The following is a 24,739-nucleotide window of genomic DNA, read 5'->3' as shown; positions in this document are numbered from 1 at the left end:
GAATTTCTCTTTAAATGATTAAGAATATTTGTTTTGCTAGATAGCATGTGGAATATGCTATTGTGGATTTCCTCTGTTCCTGTAGTTTTTAAATTGTATGCAGCGAGTGCAGGTAGCTACAGTAAGAAGTGTATTGATTTAGCAGCACTGAAACTATCAGTTTGGACTTTTTAACATGCTTTCTCAATCATGGCCCTTTTAACAGTGTGATCAAGGGGGATACATTTTCGTTTACGTTGCTACAACACTGCACTTTTGTTGTCACTTGTTCACTTTGCCACAGGTAATTTTCAAAGTAAATTGAACAGTCATGTGAGGAACAGTCCATTAATACAAACTAAACTTTGTTTACAGTCATATAAACATGGGTTTTTTCTTTCTTTCTTTCTTTCTTTCTTTCTTTCTTTCTTTCTTTCTTTCTTTCTTTATTGTAAAGGGTGAAAGAGTATGCAAATTATTGAAGAGTAAATTGCTACAAATCCATTTGGGTTTTACTGCCCTCGTATCATCTGATGATATTTGCAAACAGGAGCAGGTCTTCTGTTGTGTTTGCCTGCCTGTCATAGGCATACAGCCCAGGTTTGTACCGGTTCACACTCAGCACTAAACAGCTGTAGGTGAACTCAGTATTTGAGTATGCATTAAGAACACATCATAAAAAAGCTTTGAAAATATATTTGACTCTTTAACTCCATCATTTTCCACATGCTTTTGGGGTGTAATATTGGCACATAGTCATGGATTTTTTTAGCTGACAGTAATTCAGTATTTTCACATCTTGAAATAAATAGCTAGACAGTTGCTGTTGTACAGTAAAAGCTGAGACTTTGTCATGAGTTACAAATCAGTAAAAACTACAGCTATAGAGTCTTTTACAGGTGTGGACCATGTAGTTAATCCTTTAGTAGATTGTAGTCTTGGTGGAACCTGCATAGCAAATCCTTAGACTATTTCAAATTCTAGCCTATACACTACATTTAGGTGTAAGCTGAAAACATATTTATTGGTTATGAATGCTTGAATGGTTTTAACCTTCCTGGTTCTTCATAATAAGCTGTTTTCAATTAAGTAATGTACAGTATGCTAAAAAGCTAATTAAAATGTGCTTTTTATTTTGAACTGACAACATTTTACATAGAACTACTGTAGAGTTGAGAGGTTACTGTAACTCAGAAATACCCAGTGTAACAAAATTCCCCCCTGAGTACTTGTGACTATACCAAATTCAGATTTGTACGTCCCCCCCACCCCCAATATTGCAGTGATGAAAGGGGTTGAGATTTCTAGGGTAGCAGTGTGGAGTAGTGGTTAGGGCTCTGGACTCTTGACCGGAGGGTCGTGGGTTCAATCCCAGGTGGGGGACACTGCTGCTGTACCCTTGAGCAAGGTACTTTACCTAGATTGCACCAGTAAAAACCCAACTGTATAAATGGGTAATTGTATGTAAAAAAAAAAAAGTGGTATCTGTATAATGTGATATCTTGTAAAAATTGTAAGTCGCCCTGGATAAGGGCATCTGCTAAGAAATAAAATAATAATAAATTTCTAGTGTGTGTAAGATTTTATTACATCATCAGAATCATTGAAACAGAACCACTGAAACAAAATGCATAGCTTACCTTAGTGTAGTATAGCACATTTAAATACATAACATGAAAATAAATGTTCTGTAACTTCTCCTGGGTAATTAGAAAGTGGAGAGCCAAAAATGTAAAAAATATAAATATATATTCTTACAACAGATCAGTGCATGAGATAGAGGCCTCCTTGATTAAGTTAAATTGTATCCAAGTTGATGCCGGGTTTTGTGTAATTTAGTTAAATCCACTCTACAGGAAATTAAATAAGGCAAATGCTCTAGTAAATGAAATTGCATGAATGACTATATACATGTCAGTTCTTATTTTTTTGTATTTTTTTTTTTAACAAACTGATTTAGTCTACCTTGTCGGCAATATCCTTTGCAAGCATGCTTATTATTTCCCATTGATACAGCTCCTAGTTTTTCTAACTTTGTAGCTAAAATACACTATCGCCGATGACTTTAAAAGTGACATAAATAAAAAAGCTACTGTAGAAGCAAATGATTAACCAGCAACAGAACTAGAGTCCAACACCTTTAACCCTTTGCGGTCCTATGTCGGACCAGGTCGGACGTTAAAATTGTCCCTTTCCGATCATCAAAAGGCTTTAATCACAGGTCCTTAGCTTAATGGAGCTACCACTGATCTCTGTAAATGGACTGTTTGAGCTGTAAGGTATCGTAGGAAACGTTTTACACATCACATGAATGTCACCTCATTTTTAAGCTGTTTTACTCATTTAAATAAAAAAAAAAAAAAAAAAAGAACACAGAATTGAAATGTAACAAACACAATGGCAACTGTAAGCAGAACTGACACCAAGCCTACATTGAGAACCCCAAGGCTCATTTTTACTTTTATGGGTTGTGTTTACTGTGGCATATTGTCAGAGAATGTCCAGGTTCCATATACTGTACACTGTATGTGAACAAGACTTGTAAAGATTCAATAAGACTCAGTCCATTTGTAATGAGATTGCACAGTTTGGGGACGTCGGTCCAGGAAAGCCCTTTCTTGACAAGAGTTCCGATATTAGATTCTGAATATTTCTTTTTTGTACTCTGCTTAAAACCCCCTTTTGCTTTATTGATCAGCTCCTCTTACCTTTCTTTGTCTAACCCTTACTCTGAAGGGGTAGTAATCCTCTGGGTATTAACACTTCACTTACAGTAGTTCACCCTGAGGTGATTTCCTGCCAGCTACCCTCTGTAGAAGGATGATGGGGTACGTTATGCATAGTGTTCCGCATTTCCGGTTTATTCTGAATTTTTCCGGAAATTTACAGGATAATTTTTTTACTGGACGTCGGTTTTACTAATTTATACCCAGTTTTGTCTATTATTCAATATTTTCTAAGCACTATTTTCTAGGAAATTCACAATATTTTGATTATAATGCTGTTTTATTTTGACTCTGACGTTGTAATAAGCAGCCTTACACTGTATCCTAGGATACAGCGGACGTTTAGATGTCAGAGAATCAAATAACGTTCAAACGTGGTTCTCTGTCACTTCACAAACACATTATCACCTGATTATGTTGACCAATCAAAGTCTGATTTATTGCTGGGCGTAGTAACTACTAGCTTGATCAAAAACTAAATTGAAATACTTACACGAAAACATAATATTTTTAGTGCATGAGGAACGGGGAGAAAACGTAAATCAATTTATGAATATTCAAAAGAAAACTAATGTTTCAAAATAAGCAAAAATCGCAGAAGTGGGTCCGATGAGGCAGAGGATGCATAGTGCTGCAAATACTGCTGCATTGAGGTACATGTTCCCGCTGACAATAAAAGAACATACTGAAAAATAAGCTGCACATTAAACTAAAACAATAAAGTGAACTGAGAGACACGCAGTCAGTTTATGTGGCTTTTACACATGCTTTAATAAAAGCGAGTGCAGAGTGACTGTGTTAATGAGTTTGTCAGAGCGCTGTGCTTTGCTGGACAGCCACTGTTTATTGCCTAATGCTGACAATCAATTGTAAATATTTGACAGAAAATGGTGATGCTTTAGTTGGTAAACTTATGGAATGCAGTGATGGAAATTAATGTCCAGTGTGATTTTTGACGCTTCTCCCGATGGCTTGCACCGCCCAGTTCTGTCAGTTTTCTTTTTTTTTCTTTTTTTTTATTAATTCAAGATGAATAAACCTGGCTTGTTTTGTTCTGATGTCATGTTCATACCTTCTGTAGATATTATTTCCATCAGCACAGCGATTGCCCAAATGTTCGCAAAGTACCAGCTAACTTGGGATGTGGCTTCGATTTGCACAGATTCTGCTTCATCATACATGCCAGGGACATTAAACCTAATCATATTCCACGTGTTAAGTGTGTATACTGAGATTTTTTAACCGATGTTTCAATTAAACTATTTTTTATCGATTTTTATTCCTATTTTAATATATGTAAAATAAACTCCGGAAGATTTTTTTAAAGATAAAAAATGAAAATGCGGAACACTAGTTATACATGAAGTTTAGTTAGGGATATGGAAGCACCAAAACCATATGTCCTTTGACAATTCGATACTGCACAGTTCTCAAGCAAGCTCCAGCTGCAGTACTGCACAAGTAAACCAAAACCATCTGATACTTCAGTGTAGTTCAAATAAGTCCAGGTGTGTATAGGCACATGTATGTCATATAGGTACCAGAATGTTTCGTTTTTGATGTGGTTCCTTGTTTTTAGAATTATTCATATAATAAAGGAAGTGAAATGTAATGCAATTACTTCTGTGTATCGGTGAAGTTTATTGCAGTACTTTATAAAAAGTGTGTTTGCAAGGTCACTTAAGTTAGAACATCTGTAGCCACAGAGTATGAAATAATTACTTTGTTTTCCCCTCAATAAATAAAATAAAGAAATATTTACGCCTATATTTTAGACATAGGATACTGGGTCCCACTCAACGTAAAATCAGGCATTTCTGAATGACATTTTTGACAGAAGGTGGCATAACACTTTTGGATGCTCCCTTTGTATGTTCAAGAAAGAATGACTGGCCCTTTAAGAGCATGTCTCCTATGAAACTATAAGAATTTGGCTTCCTGCCAGTTTTACTGCACCGAAAGGAGAATTGGACACGATAAACATCCAGCTACGCTGTAGACTGCTCAAATTTACATTCCCTGCCTAGGCTGACCCAAAAAATGTGAAACTTTGAATCCAATATGTGTCTTGAGAAATTGGCATACAGCAACTATGAGAGTAAATGTAATACAGTGAAGTGGACCAGCATGGTAATGTGTGACTGATCAGATAGAGAGCAGGCAATACGGTTTTCAAAGATGTTCCTCCTTGAAGTGGTACAGAATAGACATTGTAATTTCAGCTTCAGCTACTGTGCTCTAATCGGGAATACTATGCAGGCATACTGTGCTCTAATAGGGAATACTGTGCAGGCATACTGTGCTCTAATAGGGAATACTGTGCAGGCGTAATGAGTTATCCCCCATGAGGACAGTGCATGTGAATCGTGAATGCTGCAGTTTTGAAATCAATGTAAGATTATCCCAATACTGTTGCCGACCCATGAAACAATAACAGCGAGGCTGGAAAAACTTAAAGAAAATCATGCTGTTCACACAAAACTTTCAAAGGGAGAAAAATGTGCAATTACCACAGACCCGTGGGCCCCATTCCCCAATCTTCTCGTAGGTGCAAGGCTTTTTTCGCTTAAAATTTGTTCTGTAAGCTTTTGGACTGAACGGCCGTTTGTTTAGTACAATTTTTATTTGTATGTTGGAACTACTGCACTAAAGTAAAGGCCCTCTGAGACACAGTTCAAACAGGTAGGCCAGGCATCTCTTTTTACAATTTAATGTAAAGTTGTGTGGATACTTGAATTTGAATATGTTACGTTATTTATTATTACTTGACCATATACAATTAACTGCACAAGAAGGCATTAGTTTAGAGCAGGGCTCTTCAACTAGTTTTTTAAATTTAGGGGGGCCAGATTGGAAAAAAATTAGCAGTAGGTGGGCCAGAGTATTTTACTCTGCACATTTTTAAACAATGATAAATATTACATAACTTAATGTTCATATATTGAACAAGACTTACACATTTGACCATATGAATAGTACTTTAATAATAGAACAGTGTGAGAATTTAACAGAGTATCATAACAAACATTTTAAAATGTATGTGACATGTTAATAGTATAACTGTTAAGAAGAGATCAGTGCTTCTACTTTTGAGCTTCTAACTACTGTGCCCTCGGGATACGTATTTCCAAAAGCTCCTTGTTTGGTTTCAGAATGCCTTTTCATATTGTATTGCTTAACTACTGACACACATTCATTGCACAATAAACACACTGGCTTTGTGTTCGGTACAGTTGGTAAAATAAATAAGTATTTATTGGTCCACTCATTGTTGAATCTACAATTGTCACCATTTTCTGTTCTTACTACAGTAGCTAGAGTAGAGAGAGCCATGTTATAGCAACACGAGTAAAAGAAAAAAAACAACTAAAAATCACTCCTGAGTACATAGTATTATTAAGGAGTTAATGATAAATCAGAAATACTAAGTTATAAAACTAAGGTTTCACCTCGGCCACCGTGTCGTTTCCTTGCGTTGAGCGGGTGACGGAGTAACGGATTTGCCATAACTACATAAATGAATACAGAAATTCAATTACGTTTTTTTAATCAGGGTTTTTTTTTTTTTTTCAGGTTCTTTTCTGCTAGTTGCTTTTTTAATCAACTCGACTCACAGAGCACACAGGCAGCGCTGCAGCAGAGACACAGTCCATCAGAGTAATGGCCACAAAACCACCTGTTTTCTCGTTATCCAATGATCCAAATAAACATACAAAAAAGTTTTACAACAGCGTCATTGCTGGGCTTCTGGGTAGTGTAGTTTTCAAAGCAATCCATTATTTTTGTAGGAGAATAACAGCGGTAAAAGACTGTTTGTGCAGAATTCCGTTCCCAATGCCTAATTCTTGATTCCGTCCGTGATTCCGCGATCGTGGAAAATCAGTAGCTCTACTTTAGTTTGGAACAGTGTCACTGTTTAGCTTGGGTGTCAAGATGGAAGTGCGTATTCCTGGGAAGGCTATTCCCTTCTCTGGGGAAGGGATGGGAGTTGACTTGGCCTTGTCCTGCAGTTCCTGGTGGAAAGGAGCGCAAACAAGCTGACAATGGGATAAAGCCTGTTTGAAACTACAGGCTGAAAACTGCTACATATAGTACCTATTATTGCCAAGCAGTACATGAATAGAAAGGTAGCAACAGTATGCTGTGCTTTACTGTTAATGACAGTGTCCCTCAATCCTTTTACATTTTACAGTAAAATGCATCATTCTTCTGTAGCACTCTATGGTGCATTCAGTTTCATATAGCTCATGTTTTTACCATCTGCTCATAAGTGTTTATTAGGAAAATAAACAATGGTAAAGAAAGTTCTGATAAAACCTGAATGCTTTGCTAATGCCAGATGCTTACACAGCTGAGTAAGAAGGCTGTAACTGAAAACATTATAAGCCTCAGGGAGAGTCCCTATCCTCCCCAGCAAATGATATTTGCGTCTTAATAGCTGCTGATGATCTGAAATCCTAGACCCTTGAGAATCTTTATTTACGCTCTTTTATCAGCTGGATGTCTAAATGAATGATGGGCTCCCAGGACCGTTTCAGTTAAAGGGGAAGTACTGTACATCTATGTAGTGGCATATCTATATAATCCCTTTGCTCCACCAGTGATAACTGTGTTAGTAACAATGCCATCCCTACTCAACAGACAACAAATGGATGTCCGTTTGGAATTCTCCAAAGCAAAAGAAAGGATACTGGAAGGATAGGAATGCTATCCCATTTAAGGGAATAAGTCTTTACAGGATGGCAAACGTGAGGTTAGCCCTGCATCACACAATGGGAAGTTACTGTGCTGTAGAAGCAGTTGCTGCATTTATCGTAGTGCTGAGACGAACATGTGGTTTTCATGTTCGGATATCTGAATATTCCAGTATTTGTCTGAATGTTGAACATTCGTTTGCAAAATGTTATCAAAGCCTTTATATGTAACACTGTATTAAAAATGAAAAATATCCCAGAAGGAAAAACGGGTAGTGAAGGTCTAACTTTACCCTATAGTGACTTAACTACAAAACAAACAGGTAAAAGCAGTACAAAAAGTAGACCCAACTAGGATCGCATCATAAAAGAAAAACAAAACGTTGATCACGATAGGAGACGTTTCTTTTGCAAGTTGGACCAGTGGTAGAAAGCATGAGGCATTCTGGAGTGATGTACCAGATATGTATCATATTGCTGACAGAAACGGACCCCGATTGACTCGCTTCCCAAATCTGAAGCGGGGCCCGCAACTTCACATGAATCTAGAGATCACTAGCTAGTGCTCCATGTGTGCAGCCTAATCTGGACTCTTTCTTTTAAAATGCTAGTTTTTTGACAGACGAAGTAAATAGGGGAACAAGAGTGGCTGTGTTGACGTTCTGTTTATCTAGAAATCCCACACAGCTATTTTTCCTCTTGCTAATTTAGACGCGCAAATTCTGGCAAGGTGGTAAATTGATGCAAGGCAAAATATGTTGCGATTACACGTTTCTCATGTCTATCAACTGTCATTTCTGACACCAAAAATGTTTTCTTCGAATGCATGCAAAAAAATGATATTGAGATATGTGTGCCAGCACTAATTTATTACATGCAGGGGTTGAATGTCCAATGTTTTAGATACAATTGCTCCGACGCTCGATTGATACAACAGGACCGTACTTCTCCTTGGTACAACTTGCATTTTAGGACACTTAAAACAGTGGGGCGTCAGGGTGAACGTAAATGGAGGGTACTGGCTTAACAGTACATAGGTATATATGGAAATCACATTTGAAGGTCTATGGCTCAGAATTCAAATTGGCAAGAATTAATTTGTATTCTAACATCACTGAAGGGGGACAGGGTAATCCCAGTGTTGTTTTTAGTACCTTTGACAAAATTTCATCTTGTCTTTCTTTGGCTCCTGACATTAATCCTGATCGTTGCGAGTAGTTTCCTTTGTATTTCAACAGCAAAATAGATACTATAAGGGGGTCATTTCCATCAACAAATTCTGCTCCTGACACACATATACTGTCTGACTCCTTTGCCTCTGTTTTTTCAGATTTCGCCTATTTCTCTTTTAGATACACTTAGGTTGATTAAGAAGGCCAGAAGTTCCTCTTGTGCTATTGATCCATGACCTACTAGTATTGTGTAGATACTTTGTGTAGATACCCTGGCCCCCTCTATTCTTCATATAATTAACATGTCACTTTCTGAGGGTTTTGTCCCTATTGTATTAAAGCAAGCCATTGTTAACCCAATTCTAAAAAAATATATCGCTTGACCCGACAGTGGCGGGTTACCTTCGACCAATATCAAATCTTCCTTTTTTGGCTAAATTGCTTGAACAAGTTGTTGCTGATCTCACATCTTTCACAAAATAATATATTGGAAAAATTTCAATCTGCACACGGCACTGAAACTGCTATGGTTAGGATTGTAAGTGATCTCCTTCTGAATGCTGATGATGGTGCTCTTTCAGTGTTGGATCTTTTAGATCTTTGACACTGTTGCCCACCGGATTATGCTGAAGCGTCTCAAACCTGGTGAATGTAAGGGGGACAGCTCTTGATTTGGTTCTGCTCATAGTTATCAGATTGTTATCAATACGTGTAATTCTACAAATACTCTCCTTGTTCATGGAGTCCCACAGGGTTCTGTCTTTGGTCCTCTTCTTTTTAACATGTATATGCTGCTATTCGAAAGCATGTGCTTCAGTTCCATTCTTATGCAAATGATACACAGATCTGTTTAAACATAAATTCTAACACTGATACAGTCCTATCCGCTTGTTTGGCAGGTATTCAAACTTGGATGTCAAATATTTTTTTGAAATTGAATGCTAGTAAAACTGAGCTATTGGTTACTGGATCTAATACCCAGCATTGCTCTTTTACTGGGTTTTCATGCTCTTCTGGTGACTGCCTTGTAGATGCCTCTTTGTTAGTCCGCAGCTTGGGTGTTCAACTTGACTCAAAGCTTTTATTTGAAAAACATATCTCTTCAGTGGTAAAGAAAGGGTTTTATTACTTTAAGAAAGTTAGCAGAGTGTGTCGTTTTCTGCCCCCTAGGGATGCTGAGATTCTTGTTCATGCATTTGTTATGTCTCGTTTGGATTATTGTAATGCTCTTTCTTTTAATCTTCCTGCTCGCCCTTTACATCGATTGCAGGTGGTGCAAAATGCAGCAACAAGGGTTCTTACCAAGTGGGCAGAACACATTACTCCGGTCCTTAAGCGTTTGCATTGGCTTCCTATCCAGTCCCGGGTTTCTTTTAAAATATTATTGTTGACCTGCAAGGCTTTGCACGGTCAGGGTCCTAGTTATGTAATGGACCTTCTCAGCCCTTCCATCCCTGGGAAGCAGCTTCGATCCTCTAACTCTGGATTGTTAAAATACATGGTTTCAAAATGTGTTCCGCTCGGAGGGGGTGCTTTTACTGTGTTGCTCCTTTTCTTTGGAACTCATTACCAACTTCTATTAGAGAATCCACAACAGTGGCCAAATTTAAGAATACCCTTAAGATGCACTTATTCTCCGCTGCATTTTTTAACTCTTTGACTCTGCTGCAGTCTGCACTGTCTGTTATCATATATTGTACTTTCATGATGATCGATTTAATCTTTATATTTACCTATTTTATTGTATTTTATTTAATTATATATTTATAAAAAATGTTAACTGATGAATTGTTTTTTATTGTTTTGTAATATTGATTTATGTTTGTTTTGTACAGCGCTTTGAGCCACCAAGGTGTGAAAGGCGCTATAATAAATTAAAGTTGTAATTATAATAATAATAAATAATAATAATAATAATAATAATAAACAACAACAACAATTCAATAGTAGTGAAACTTGGTATGACATTTCTTACCCTCCGATTGTTTGGCATAAAGAACTCTCTTGCTTTAGAACTGCTTGCAGAAGCGTGATGAAACTATACATTTTATATAACATGTTGTTCTTACTGATTTTTCTTTTCACATTACTCAGCAATGTGCAGAGTAGTTAGTAGAAGTAAAAGTGCATGGTCATGTTTTAGTAGACGCAGTGGCTGTACAGCCCACCTTTATGCATGTTACTCACATCCCTTGTTTATTCAGTTCAGCACACTGGTCGAAGCATGTGTAGCAGACCTAAAAGGAGTCACATTCTGCTTGCAATGTATCTCTCCACACGTGTTATCAAAGTCACTTTAAACTGATAACTGATCCAGAATTTAAGATACACACATATATATATATGTGTGTGTGTATATATATATATATATATATATATATATATATATATATATATATATATATATATATATATACATACACATACAGAAGTGCTCAAATTTGTTGGTACCCCTCCACAAAAAACAAAGAATGCACAATTTTCTCTGAAATAACTTGAAACTGACAAAAGTAATTGGCATCCACCATTGTTTATTCCATATTTAATAGAAATCAGACTTTGCTTTTGATTTTTTATTCAACATAATATTGTAAATAATAAAACAAATGAAAATGGCATGGACAAAAATGATGGGACCGCTAACCTAATATTTTGTTGCACAACCTTTAGAGGCAATCACTGCAATCAAACATTTTCTGTAGCTCTCAATGAGACTTCTGCACCTGTTAACAGGTAGTTTGGCCCACTCTTCCTGAGCAAACTGCTCCAGCTGTCTCAGGTTTGATGGGTGCCTTCTCCAGACTGCAAGTTTCAGCTCTTTCCATAGATGTTCGATAGGATTCAGATCAGGACTCATAGAAGGCCACTTCAGAATAGTCCAATGTTTTGTTCTTATCCATTCTTGGGTGCTTTTAGCTGTGTGTTTTGGGTCATTATCCTGTTGGAGGACCCATGACCTGCGACTGAGACAGAGCTTTCTGACACTGGGCAGTACGTTTCGCTCCAGAATGCCTTGATAGTCTTGAGATTTCATTGTGCCCTGCACAGATTCAAGGCACCCTGTGCCAGGTGCAGCAAAGCAGCCCCAAAACATAACCGAGCCTCCTCCATGTTTCACTGTAGGTATGGTGTTCTTTTCTTTTGAAAGCTTCATTTTTTCGTCTGTGAACATAGAGCTGATGTGACTTGCCAAAAAGCTCCAGTTTTGACTCATCTGTCCAAAGAAGGATTGTGGCTTGTCAATATGCATTTTAGCAAATTCCAGTCTGGCTTTTTTATGTTTTTCTTTCAAAAGTGGAGTCCTCCTGGGTCTTCTTCCATGGAGCCCACTTTCGCTCAAAAAGCGACGGATAGTACGATCAGAAACTGACGTACCTTCACCTTGGAGTTCAGCTTGTATCTCTTTGGCAGTTATCCTTGGTTCTTTTTCTACCATTCGCACTATCCTTCTGTTCACTCTGGTGTCGATTTTCCTCTTGCGGTCGCGCCCAGAGAGGTTGGCTACAGTTCCATGGACCTTAAACTTCTTAATAATATTTGCAACTGTTGTCACAGGAACATCAAGCTGCTTGGAGATGGTCTTGTAGCCTTTACCTTTACCATGCTTGTCTATTATTTTCTTTCTGATCTCCTCAGACAACTCTCTCCTTTGCTTTCTCTGGTCCATGTTCAGTGTGGTGCACACAATGATACCAAACAGCACAGTAATTACTTTTATCCATTTAAATAGGCTGAATGACTGATTATAAGATTGGAGACATGTGTGATACTAATTAAAGAAACGAATTAGTTTGAAATATCACTATAATCCAATTATTTATTATCTTTTCTAAGGGGTACCAACAAATGTGTCCAGGCCATTTTAGAATATCTTTGTAGAATAAGCAATAATTCATCTCTTTTCACAGCTTCTTTGCTTTATTCTATGACATACCAAAGGCATGCAAGTATACATGATAAAATAGTTTTTAATTTCATCACTTTTCAGGAGGAATGAAGCATTATTTCAATGAGCTGTAAGGGTACCAACAAATTTGAGCACGTCTGTGTGTGTGTGTGTGTGTATATATATATATATATATATATATATATATATATATAAGCTCAAAGAGCCAGCTGCCCAATGTTTTGATATGTTGTACATATATATATATTTACATATATATAAATAATATATATATATTTGAATTAATTAATTAGAACCTTCAATTCATTTGTTCTGTTTAAAAAAAAAAAAAAAAAAAAAAAGACTTGATGGCTTCAGTTGATGAGTTGGATATGTTTAAAAGTATTGAAGTCTTTTCTACGGTACATTCACAGGCAGCAATGTTCTGATAATTGCACTCCTCAGTATTCAGCCACTCCTGCTTTTGTTTTTGTAGTTTCTAAATATTTATACAGGACAGCATCTGGTTTCCTGGGACCTACTTCCTGGTTGTATGACTATTGTAAAAAAAAAATAATGTTACAGGATAAACAGGATGTAGCCAGCCCAAACTGTATATTGTATTTATTTATATAGTATAGTTTATTTTCTGTCAATGTCTAACATTTCATGTTACAGTCTTAGTGCTGATTGTGGCGTACCTTAGGGGATTTAATAAAAAGTCAAATTAGATGCAGAAGGCATTTTTCCAATTACTAAAATAGCTGATAAAAGGTACCATTGTTCAATATTATTTATGTGGACATTTCATCACAGCTGAAAGCTGGAAACTTTTATGTTTGTGTGGTTGAAACAAAAATTGCTTTACAGTGTACCCATCCTTGGATTAGGTTTGCAGCCGCCTTATATTTATGGACAATATATTACAAAGCCACGAGGCTGCTCCTCATACTACATGCTGGTTAAGCTGGTCCAAGAAAGATTAGTTTCATTAAAATCCCTTGCATGTGCACTTTCTTAAACTTTCATGGGCATTTATCCTTGAGTGTGAAATTGTCCCCGACCCTTCAGGGCCTTCGTTCTTGTCAGTAACCAACCAGCTGACATGCAGCCAGTAAGATGCTTTAACTGAACACACTGCTGAAGTGAAATCACGTAAAAATAAATAATAAAAACACACAAAAAAAACCAAAACAGAAGTGTAAGACATTTCCTGCAAGACGAGGCAAGCAAACTGATAACTTTCTTTTACCAAATTTATTACCAGATGTCATGTTTTAGAAAGAAAATACATGTTGAGTCTGTGTGGTCCAGTGGTTAAAGAAAAGGGCTTGTAACCAGGAGGTCCCCAGTTCAAATCCCAGCTCACTCACTGACTCCCTGTGTGGCCCTGACCAAGTCACTTAACCTCCTTGTGCTCTGTTTTTCGAAAAGGGCTTGTAACCAGGAAGTCCCCAGTTCAAATCCCAGCTCACTTCACTGACTCACTGTGTGACCCTGAGCAAGTCACTTAACCTCCTTGTGCTCCGTTTTTCGGATAATACGTTGTTGTAAGTGACTCTGCAGCTGATGCATAGTTCACACACACTAGTCTCTAGTCTCTAAGTCGACTTGGATAAAGGCGTATGCTAAATGAAGAAATAATAATGTGTTTCTTTGAAAGCTGCTCACTTGAGACCTATATTACAAATATATGTGAACAATATGACATTATTTTGTTATCTACAACCATTTTTTACTTTTTTAGAAAGGCTTTTTCGTATCACAGTCTTTGGGACCAAAGAATAATGCTCTTTCCGAGGGCAATTTATGTGTGATTGTAGCAGGGCAGCAGGAGAGAAGCCCTGCACATGAAAGGGGGCGGGGCAAAGCCCTGCCATAAAATGGGATGTTTTATTTTTTGTATTGTTTATTTTAGAACGGGGTAGCCCTCTGCCCCTGTGCAGTTTATTTTTAAATAACAAAAATATACAATATTTTAACAAAAAAAACACTGATCACAGAGCAAAATAAATTTTCAAACAAAAACAAATCTCGAACAAAAAACACAATAAAACTCAGGTCAGGCTGAGCAATCGCTTTCACTGATCATCCTGTATTTTTAAACACTCTCTGCTTGCTCTTGCTCTCGTTCTTGCCTCTGAACACCCACCCTGAGCTTAGAAAGCTGCAGGCTTTTATTTAATGTGGCCGAGGGGTTAACTATCAATTATCTCAGTACCCCTCAGCCACAATCTGCACAAGTTTTTTAATTACTACTGGCAGAGGATGAGCTGACGACCTTGCCTCTGCCAGAACAAATTTAAATAAAATTAATAAAATAAAAACGCACAGCTACGCCGTCATACAGATACATAAATAAATCATTATAACAACAAAATAAATACAAAATAAACTGCACAGGGGCAGAGGGGTACCCCATTTTAAAATAAACAATACAAAAACAAAACACCACATTTTATGGCAGGGCTTTGCCCCGCCCCCTTTTCATGTGCAGGGCTTCTATACTGCTACACTGATGTATAAACCTGTCTAAACATCCCATTAATCAGCCGTGAAACATCATTGGAATAATAATAATAATAATAATAATAATAATAATAATAATAATAATAATAATAATAATAATAATAAATTTTGTACTAGCATAATTTAAACATTTTAAATAGGGTCCACCTTAATTGTGTAATGATGTATACTTTTATTTTGTTATACAGCAGGCCACAAACATGAATTGCAGGCTTTATAGATCAGCTGTTTTGCAGCATTCTTAAACTTTATTTGAGCCCACTGTGTAAAACATGCCAAAGCACCCACAGCCTGTATGCAGATAATTCATTTGCCAAGGTCGAGGGTGAACAAGCTTCAATTTAATCATTTTTTCTTTTACCGTTTAAGACCCCTAAAGAGAAATTATTTCGACAAATGACAGCTTTATTGAAATAAAAAAAGACGAGTTCTCTGAATCACTTTGTATGAAATTTCTTGCTGGCATGGTGTGGTGAAACACTAGTAACACTGCATTGCATTTGCCACTGTTTGTGTGTTTGGATGTTGTCAAATGAATACTAGGAGGCAGCAAACCTCTCAACTTCCTAAACAAATAATCAATATCACTTTCAGGAAGACAGTGCTGACTGCCTATTTTGTGTCCGTAACGCTATGGATAAAAACTCAAAAGCCCTAATCCGTGATGGAAAAACCTTCTGTATTTGGGTTGTGGTATGTTAGAGAGGAACTTGATGTGGTTACAGACTTTATTAAAGACAGCGTTGTTATCAGGTTTACTAAGCTTTTATTACTAATGACATGAGCATTAATAGACTGAAGTAATTTTATTGTATCTCCAGCTCATTCACAGCAGTCTGTAGTATAAATAATTCCCATTTATAACAAAATAAATTATCCATCTGTTAAGCATAAATATAAAACAAAGCCACAACAGCAAATTTATCTATCTAAAAAACTACCAACATTAAAATACATTAACACCCATACTGTAAATGGGCTTCAAAATTGTTTATTGGCAAATAAAAATGGTTTTGTGAACCGATTTTAAGAATAAATGTATACACATTGAAATAACCTTAGCATTGAAGCATATTCTTAAAATTGAGTTTCTCTTCTCAGCTGCTTATGTGGATGTCACATAGGAACAGTCTGTAAAACTCAATCTTATCTTGTTCCAATATGAATAGGTTGCCAACAGTTATATCTGCAGTATACAATCCAATACAATCTTAACTGGAGCTGACAGTCCCAATTCAATCTGGTTTGAGCTCAGATTGCTGCAGATGGAGGCAAACAGTGACAGATGAAAATGTGGCCTTAGGTCAAGATCTATTGAGCACAAAGGGAAGCAAGATGAATACTCTCAATTCCGAATGTGACCCGAAGTGTCTGGGAATGTTTATGGCAATTAATGCCAGAGTCATTGAACTTGAACAATGAAAACTCTTCTACAGGCATACACAATGTAAACATTGGGAAGTTGGATGCATTTGAACCTCTTTTTTCTTATAGTTATCTTATAGTAAAATGCAAAGGTGACCGTTACCTCAGCATTCGTAGGACAGCTATGAAGGCAGGAGAACCTTAATGAGCCATTTTCATCTCTCTTCAGTGACCTTTGACTTTTCCATTTCAGATCCCTGTCTCACAGTGACACCACCATGCATCAGTGAAGCTGACAGGCTGAGTTTGGAAGCACTACGCCAAATCCACAAGCAACTTGATGATGACAACGATGGCGGGATTGAAGTAGATGAAAGTGTTGAGGTAACATGTTTTGCTATAACAGAAACCATTCTGATTTCATCTTTATTAGTTGTTTCATTCTATTAGTAATTATTTAACCGCTCGGGATATCATTTATATTTTCATTTCAAGCAGAATCCTAGCAATAACAATATCATCATCATCATCATCATCATCATATTATTATTATTATTATTATTATTATTATTATTATTATTTATTTCTAACCAGACGGCTTTATCCAGGGCGACTTACAATTGTTACAAGATATCACATATTATTTTTTTTACATACAATTACATTATTTTTTATACACAATTACCCATTCATACAGTTGGGTTTTTACTGGAGCAATTTAGGTAAAGTACCTTGCTCAAGGGTACAGCAGCAGTGTCCCCCACCTGGGACAGAACCCACAACCCTCCGGTCAAGAGTCCAGCGCCCTAACCACTACTCCACACTGCTGCCCATCATAGCAGTTTATCCTTGGGAATCAGATTTGTTTGTCTTTCATCTGGGCCAGGCATCTGCTCTTGTCTCAATGGTTATTCAGTAATGCATATTGATGGTAGCAATAATGCCAATGTCTGGCCTTCATATTTATAATTACTAAATTAGTAGAATGCCACAAATGCATATTGATTTGTTTCCAGTACAGTAGCAACATTCTGCATTACAGAGAAAGTCTTCTACTGAGCTGGATTGCAAATCAGGGAACTGAAAAATGGACAGTGCACTCTCCGTGAATTCTGAAATGGAGGCTCTTATAGTCACGGCTGTGAGGTAGAGGTTTCAGTTGTGTGAATTCAGAATTTTGCTGGGAACTGGTAGGCTATAAACCATTGAGCCAAATTACTTTTTGATAGTCTTCAAGCCATTGGTAATCGTTTTGCATGCCTTTTAGGCCACAATCTTAAAACAGTCTTCAGAATGGAAACAAATGGTCTGGAGCATTGTATAACGTACAAAAATCATACAATACCTTTCTCCTTTCCATATGTTGCCCCATACTGCATAAATGTTATGCATCAACCTTAATATCAACAAATACCCTAAATTAAACAAGGAACAACCTTGGTAACTATTTGTTACTCTTGGTAAGTATACACGTCACATTTGTAGGACCCCTTTCTGTTAACAACTGGGTCAATTGAAAACCCCGTTTTTATTTTTTCCAATAATGTGTCCGTGCTATGAGTAAGAGTCATGTTAAAAAATCAGACTCTAACACCATTGGGCATGAAAAAACGTTGTCTGTTTCCATCCATCACAAGATTAAAAGGCAGGTGGAGAGGTGTTCATTGCATAACCTTTGGTAAATAAACAGGATTACCATAGAAAGGTGGACATCTCATGTGTCCTCTGCAAACACCATGTCCTGACACTAAGTAATTATCATCTCCATTAAGAAATTCAGTTAACCCCTCCAGTAGTCTTACAGATGAAAGGCAAAAGATCTGCCCTGTACCAACCTTCATCTACTGGGAACATATGTAAGGAAAAGAGTGCATCCCAATTTCTCAAGGGATGAATCCAGTTGTCTCAATTAGACTGTACTGGTGATCATAGGATGTACAGTGGCATCTGATACCCTTTAATTTCTAGTTGCCTAAATAGTTCTGTATCCGTGAGCATATTTCTGTATCCTTGAGGAAAATATAAATATCTATAACTTGTGGTGCGCTTCATACAGATACATAGGTATTCTTTAGTCTTTGTTTTCTGATTTTGTCATATCAGAAAAAAAATAGTGCTTGTGACACTGGAGTAAAATGCTTTATTAATTACCCTCTGCATTTGGGAAACCAGGGCTCTGTTATTTTATGATTTATAATTATTATTTTTTCAACCAGTCTTAAAATGTTTAGCTGGATATTAGAATCCCTTTTCATAAAGGTCAAATACAGCAGGGCATTAGTTTAGACCGGAGGAAAGAAAGGGCGAGGAATTACTTTTTATACATGTTGTAAAGAATGTCCTGAACTGTATGGAAAGTCACAGGGGATGACAGGTGTGTGCCTATGAAAGGAGTCTGCTCTTAAGTTTGGGTCGTGCCAAGAAGTCACTTAATAGGATCAAATTGCAGCACTTACTGTAGGAATACCAAGACGGAACATAATGCACGCCAAGGCCAAGAGTACTTTGGAAACTATCAGTTTTAGTTTGAAATATATCCATCAAAGATTAATTCAGAATCAACTATACCCGCATAGTGAACACATATTGTATTTTCTTCCTGTGTGGATTTTTCACAAAGAATAAACTCTATTCACCAAACTTTAGTTTGCTAGTTATTTAAGTAATGTTTTTTGCCTGTTTTTTTTATAAATAAAATAGTTTGGTATTCATTAAATGGTTATATATTATTTTCACTTTGAATGCCGAACTGTATTTCATTTTTAAGAACAGACTAAAAATTATTCTTCAGAAACTCATTAGTTACAACTTTGAAAATATGCCCAGCTCTCTTCAATGCACTGACAAATGATAAAAGCCCAGCCCTGTCTAAAGCATTTTCTTGTTTACTTGTGGAAGAAAAGTGATTGGTGTCTAGTTTCAGGGTTTAGAACTTTAGCAGGAACTACCAAGTAGTTAAGAAACCAGGAGCCACATTTACAACCGGGTCTGTTGCTATGTAAACACCAAACGCATAGCAATGCTACATGCAAATACATCGGGAGAATTTACTGCAGATGCTAGATGCTGTGTAATATATGTATGTGTAACAGGGGAGGTCTGTGCTGACTATCTGGCGTATGCGTGGTTCTGCAGGAAGAGGGCAGTAGCCTCATAAGATCCGCCTGTCAGTCATGGCGATGACACGGAGAGGTGGGGATGAGGGTGTGTTGGCTTTCCCTCTCTCTGAGTGGCTGAGAGGCGGGCCTTGGGGGATTGCTCGGCCCATAAGAACTGCGCTTGGTTGTGCATTCGGGAGGCCATGACAGGGGAAGCCCAGTGACGCTAGCTGAGGTGGCGAGCGTACACAAACACCAGGCAGCAACGCCAGTGGTAGAAGCAAGAAAAATAAAATCAGGCAAGCACGGCGGAGGAAGACAGCCAGCCTTAAACAAACCATTTATTAAAATATATGGTTACATACCCGAGGGCACGTGTGTAGTGATAGGGGAACCTTGGCCACCCTAGTGTGTAGTGCACAGCGAAGCGTAGGATGGAGACCCGAGCTGACCGGCATAGCAGCAGTGGGGACACTGCATAAGCAGCACTTCTGTTTTGTAGTTTTATTACTGTGTTTTATTTTCCCTTTTCATTTCACCTTTGGGTTTCATTATTATTTTTGAGCACCTGTGAGTGCGCCTGCAATTACCTGTGTTGGTAACCTGTGGTCCTTATTACCGTTGATGGTTTACAGGCCACAGACAACAGTGCCCTCTGCGGGCTAAAAAAAATCAAAAAGAAAAGAAATAAAACTGGGCACCTGGGCGGTGTTTGCAAATACAATCTTCTGTCTCCCGTGTCAGTGAATACCCCCACCCTTCCACAGTATGCAATAGGACCCGACAGGGTGTCTGTAAATGTCCAATAGACCGGCGCCTTGGGGCGTTGTGTGTCATGAGGCGAAGCCAAGTGCCTCCAACCCCTGAGAAGTCCATATGTTGTAAGTATATGGACACCCTGGAGGGCCTTATTGCATTTGTATTCCAGGTCAAAGAGTAGATTTGAAAAACAAAGCAGAACTCATGTTTAGGGCAAAAAGTTATTCGTTTTTTATTAAATATCCTTACGCCAATACAGGGACCAGAAAAGTAGTCCCATTTATAACTTTGAACTACACACTAAGTTAAGTTGAGTATATTTTTTTAATTGAAACATGCAAAAGTAACTACATTATTGGTATGTATTGAATGGCACATTGCCAGTGAAAAGATCCACCAGGAGGCAGTTTTTTTTTTTTCTCTCAGTGCAAGACGCTGTTGTTGTTTCAACAGAACAGAGGGATGGGAGGAATAAAAATAAATTCAATGACGTCTCTGATTTCAGTAATTTAAGGTCTGTGTTGGAGAGAGGTGGTGTAACAGGGTGATGTTACAAACGTGGGTTGTCACTGAATCAGACACAGAGCAGTGGGTGTTGACACGCCGCACAGGCGTGCAGATTTAATAACAACACAGGCCCGATGCTAGGGTACCCAAAATGATAATCTTCGCGCTGGATTTAATAAAGCAAACTACACTACTAACCCTCCTTGTCACAGGTGGATAATGCGCCAACGTGTCTCTTTGTGTTTTTCTGTAGCGTTTACAAACCACTAAAAAGACATTGTTTGAAGTGACAGTCAGGGTGAGTGTGTATATTGACAGATTGTTAAGTTTTGTTTTCATTTAGACAGGTTTATTTCAGCTCCAAGACTAATGTAGCTTGAAATGTTATACTCTTCTCCTTGGGCATTTGTTACATTTCTGTAGAATTCCCTTTGTATTTTGTTAAGATGTACATTGTCCGCAGTTGAAATATGTATTTTAATTTGTTTCTGTTTTAACCAGGCCTGAAAGTTGGCAATTTGTAATTTTTGTATCTAAATCGGCATGTCTGTTTACTACTTTTGCAAATATTTTTGGTGGCTCAGTATCTTTAGAGACATCCATATTTTCAGGTAGCTGGTCACTGTAACTTTGTAACTGTAAACAAGATGGCTGCTGGTGCTGTAAATTCTGTGAGGTAGCGCAGTAATTTCTACTATGTGAAAAGGCTCGAATTGTCCGTATCCATCCAATATACAGACAGCTGGAACCTTCCTTGACCAATCATATTGATGTTCCATTGCCAGCCCTAGATTATATTAAATAGTCTTACTTCCATCACTTTAACACCGGATTATTTAAAAATGCTACTCTACTCTGTTATGCACTAGGACACTACAGCTTACTAATTTTGTTCTTGCTATCAAACAGAACACAGTTGTGACCCACTGATGTAATTAATATTCTTATAAATACAGTCTGTAACAACAGGTAGTCTTGTTGTGTGTGCAAGTGTAATTTGGTGACAGAAAAATGATGTGTTGTACGCCTTCTCTTTAAACTTAGCTGGGAGTCCAGTCTTAAAGGAGAGCCTATGTTTGAACCATTTGATTTATTAAAATGAACTGTTTATAACAGGCAAAAGGAAATTAACAATATTTCTGTGGTTGTTTGTTCTGTATTTCTGTTAATAATGTGCATGCATTAATGGCATTCCAACAATGCAATAGTGCGATTCAACCAACATTTGTACAGGACTCTTAACACTGACAAAGTTGTTTTGGCCACTGGCATTTCATATTTTCTAATAAAATCGTACCTGTTATTGATCTACTTTAGTTGTATTTCAATCCATATTTCATGCATGCATACAATAAAATCAGATAACATGATATCATAAATTCATAGCTGTTTACATTTCAGGTGTCTCCTGCTTGTTCAGAGTACTTCCCTCTAACACTGATAGGTACAGTGGCTCTCAAAAGTATTCACCCCCCTTGGACTTTTCCACATTTTATTGTGTTACAACATGGAATCAAAATGGATTTAATTAGGAGTTTTTGCCACTGATCAACACAAAAAAGTCCATAATGTCAAAGTGAAAAATAAAATCTACAAATTGTTCTAAATTAATTACAAACACAAAACAGAAAATAATTGATTGCATAAGTATTCACCTCCTTGAGTCAATATTTGGTAGAGGCACCTTTGGCAGCAATTACAGCCATGAGTCTATTTGGATAAGTCTCTACCAGCTTTGCACATCTGGACACTGCAATTTTTGCCTATTCTTCTTTGCAAAATTGCTCAAGCTCCATCAAGTTGGATGGGGACCTTTGGTGAACAGCAATTTTCAACTCTTTCCACATATTCTCAATTGGATTGAGGTCCGGGCTTTGACTGGGCCACTCCTGGACATTGACCTTTTTGTTGTTAAGCCACTCCAGTGTGGCTTTGGCTGTATGTTTGGGGTCATTGTCCTGCTGGAAGATGAATCTCCCAAGTCCCAGGTCTCTTGCAGACTTAAGCCGGTTTTCTTCCAGGATTTCTCTGTACTTTGCTAAATCCATTTTGCCCTCTATCTTCACGAGCTTTCCAGGCCCTGACGCAGAGAAGCATCCCCATAGCATGATGCTTCCCACCACCATGCTTCACGGTAGGGATGGTGTTCTCAGGATGATGTGCGGTGTTAGGCTTGCGCCAAACATAGCACTTAGTGTTGAGGCCAAAAAGCTCTATTTTGGTCTCATCAGACCATAGAATCTTCTTCCACTTGGTCTCGGAGTCTCCCACATGCCTTCTGGCAAACTCTAGCTGAGATTTGATGTGAGTTTTTTTCAACAATGGCTTTCTTTTTGCCACTCTCCCTTAAAGGCCAGTTTTGTGAAGCACCCAGGCTATAGTTGCCGTATGCACAGTGTCTCCCAGCTCAGCCGTGAAAGACTGTAACTCCTTTAGAGTTGCCATAGGCCTCTTAGTGGCCTCCCTGACTAGTGCCCTTCTCGCCCGGATACTCAGTTTTTGAGGACGGCCTGTTCTAGACAGATTCACAGTTGTGCCATATTCTCTCCATTTCTTAATAATGGACTTTACTGTGCTCTGGGGGGTATTCAATGCCTTGGAAATGTTCTTATATCCTACCCCTGATTGGTGCTTTTGAAGAACCTTATTCCGGATTTGCTTTGAATGTTCCTTCGTCTTCATGATGTAGTTTTTGTTAGGAAATGTACTAACCAACTGTGGGACCTCCCAGAGACAGGTGTATTTAACCTGAAATCATGTGAAACACCTAATTGCACACAGGTGGACTCCATTCAACTGATTATGTGACTTCTAAAGACAATTGGTTGCACCAGAGCTTATTTAGGTGTGTCATAGCAAGGGGGGTGAATACTTATGCAATCAATTATTTTCTGTTTAATATTTATATTTAATTTAGAACAATTTGTATTTTATTTTTCAATTTGACATTATGGACTTTTTTTGTGTTGATTAGTGGCAAAAACTCCTAATTAAATCCATTTTGATTCTATGTTGTAACACAATAAAATGTGGAAAAGTCCAAGGGGGGTGAATACTTTTGAGAGCCACTGTATATAGCAGTAGTGTTTTTCATGTGGTTTAGCATGGAACCATTAGTATTTCTGTCTGTCTGTGTCTTTTTCATGGCCCTGTTGTAGACACATTGCTGTCAGATGTCAGACTAAATTTAAAAGGCAAAACTGAGCAACTACTTTGCATGTCAAAATATAAATTCAAAGATGTAAAGAAATTTCAAATGTGCCTGCAGTTGGCTATGTGAGAAATTAAAAAGGTTGCGCAAAAAATGAATAACATAAATTGTCAACACATTTTTTGATTGTTGTTGAGGTTTACAATAATTGAATAGAATGAACAAACTAAAAGTTGTTGGAGTAGCTAATTAAATGTTACCTGTTATGAATCTTGTGTGTTGTGTTGTGCATTTAAAGTTGCTATGCATCTGTGCAGTTTTAAAAGAACCACATGGATGTAACAAAAAATTAACTGTGAAAGCAAGTGCATCAAACATCAATCACAAAGCTCAATGCTTGAATTGAAATAAAAACTGACAAATAGACTAAGCTCGACACTCAAATTAAATTAATATATGCCCAATTGAAAATGCTCAAGCCTCTAATTGAAATAATAAAATAAAAAATAAAAAATTAAATGGATGTCAAATTTAAATTTCCAACTCTCCTTTTTCCTGTTTCTGTTTAGTCTATACCAAATCAATACTGAGCATTCCACTCAAGTGAAGCACTTTAAAATCGTCGCTTGGTCATTCAATTCCAGTGCTGTATTTTTGCAAACTGTCAATCACATGGCCTGCCCATGCCCACAATAATCAGGAAACTCTACAGACTGCCAAACCAGGCAACCAATGAGAGGCCTGATTGAATTGCATGTTATGTCGCATGTTGCACAAGGTCTGTGTGTGAATATTTGAGCGGTGCACATTATTTTCTCGCAAGGTGTGAATTTTCTCCCCTTTTTAAAACTTATATTAACAATAATGTGATGT

General features: G+C 37.5%; 1 protein-coding gene across 5 annotated transcripts in view; it reads left to right on the top strand.

Annotated features, from left to right (window-relative positions):
* Positions 1 to 24,739, top strand: part of stim2b (stromal interaction molecule 2b) — a 78,124-nt gene that overhangs the window by 14,912 nt on the left and 38,473 nt on the right. For all 5 annotated transcript variants that reach the window (XM_059006489.1, XM_034015279.3, XM_034015280.3 and 2 more), the window contains one exon: positions 16,605 to 16,735. In XM_059006489.1, the coding sequence (XP_058862472.1) occupies positions 16,605 to 16,735 (131 nt within the window). The remainder of the gene's footprint in view (positions 1 to 16,604; positions 16,736 to 24,739) is intronic.

The sequence above is a fragment of the Acipenser ruthenus genome, chromosome 2, assembly GCF_902713425.1.
Source record: "Acipenser ruthenus chromosome 2, fAciRut3.2 maternal haplotype, whole genome shotgun sequence".
Taxonomy (NCBI): domain Eukaryota; kingdom Metazoa; phylum Chordata; class Actinopteri; order Acipenseriformes; family Acipenseridae; genus Acipenser; species Acipenser ruthenus.
The sequence above is the reverse complement of the archived record's forward strand: the minus strand, read 5'-3'. Positions and strand labels throughout refer to the sequence as shown.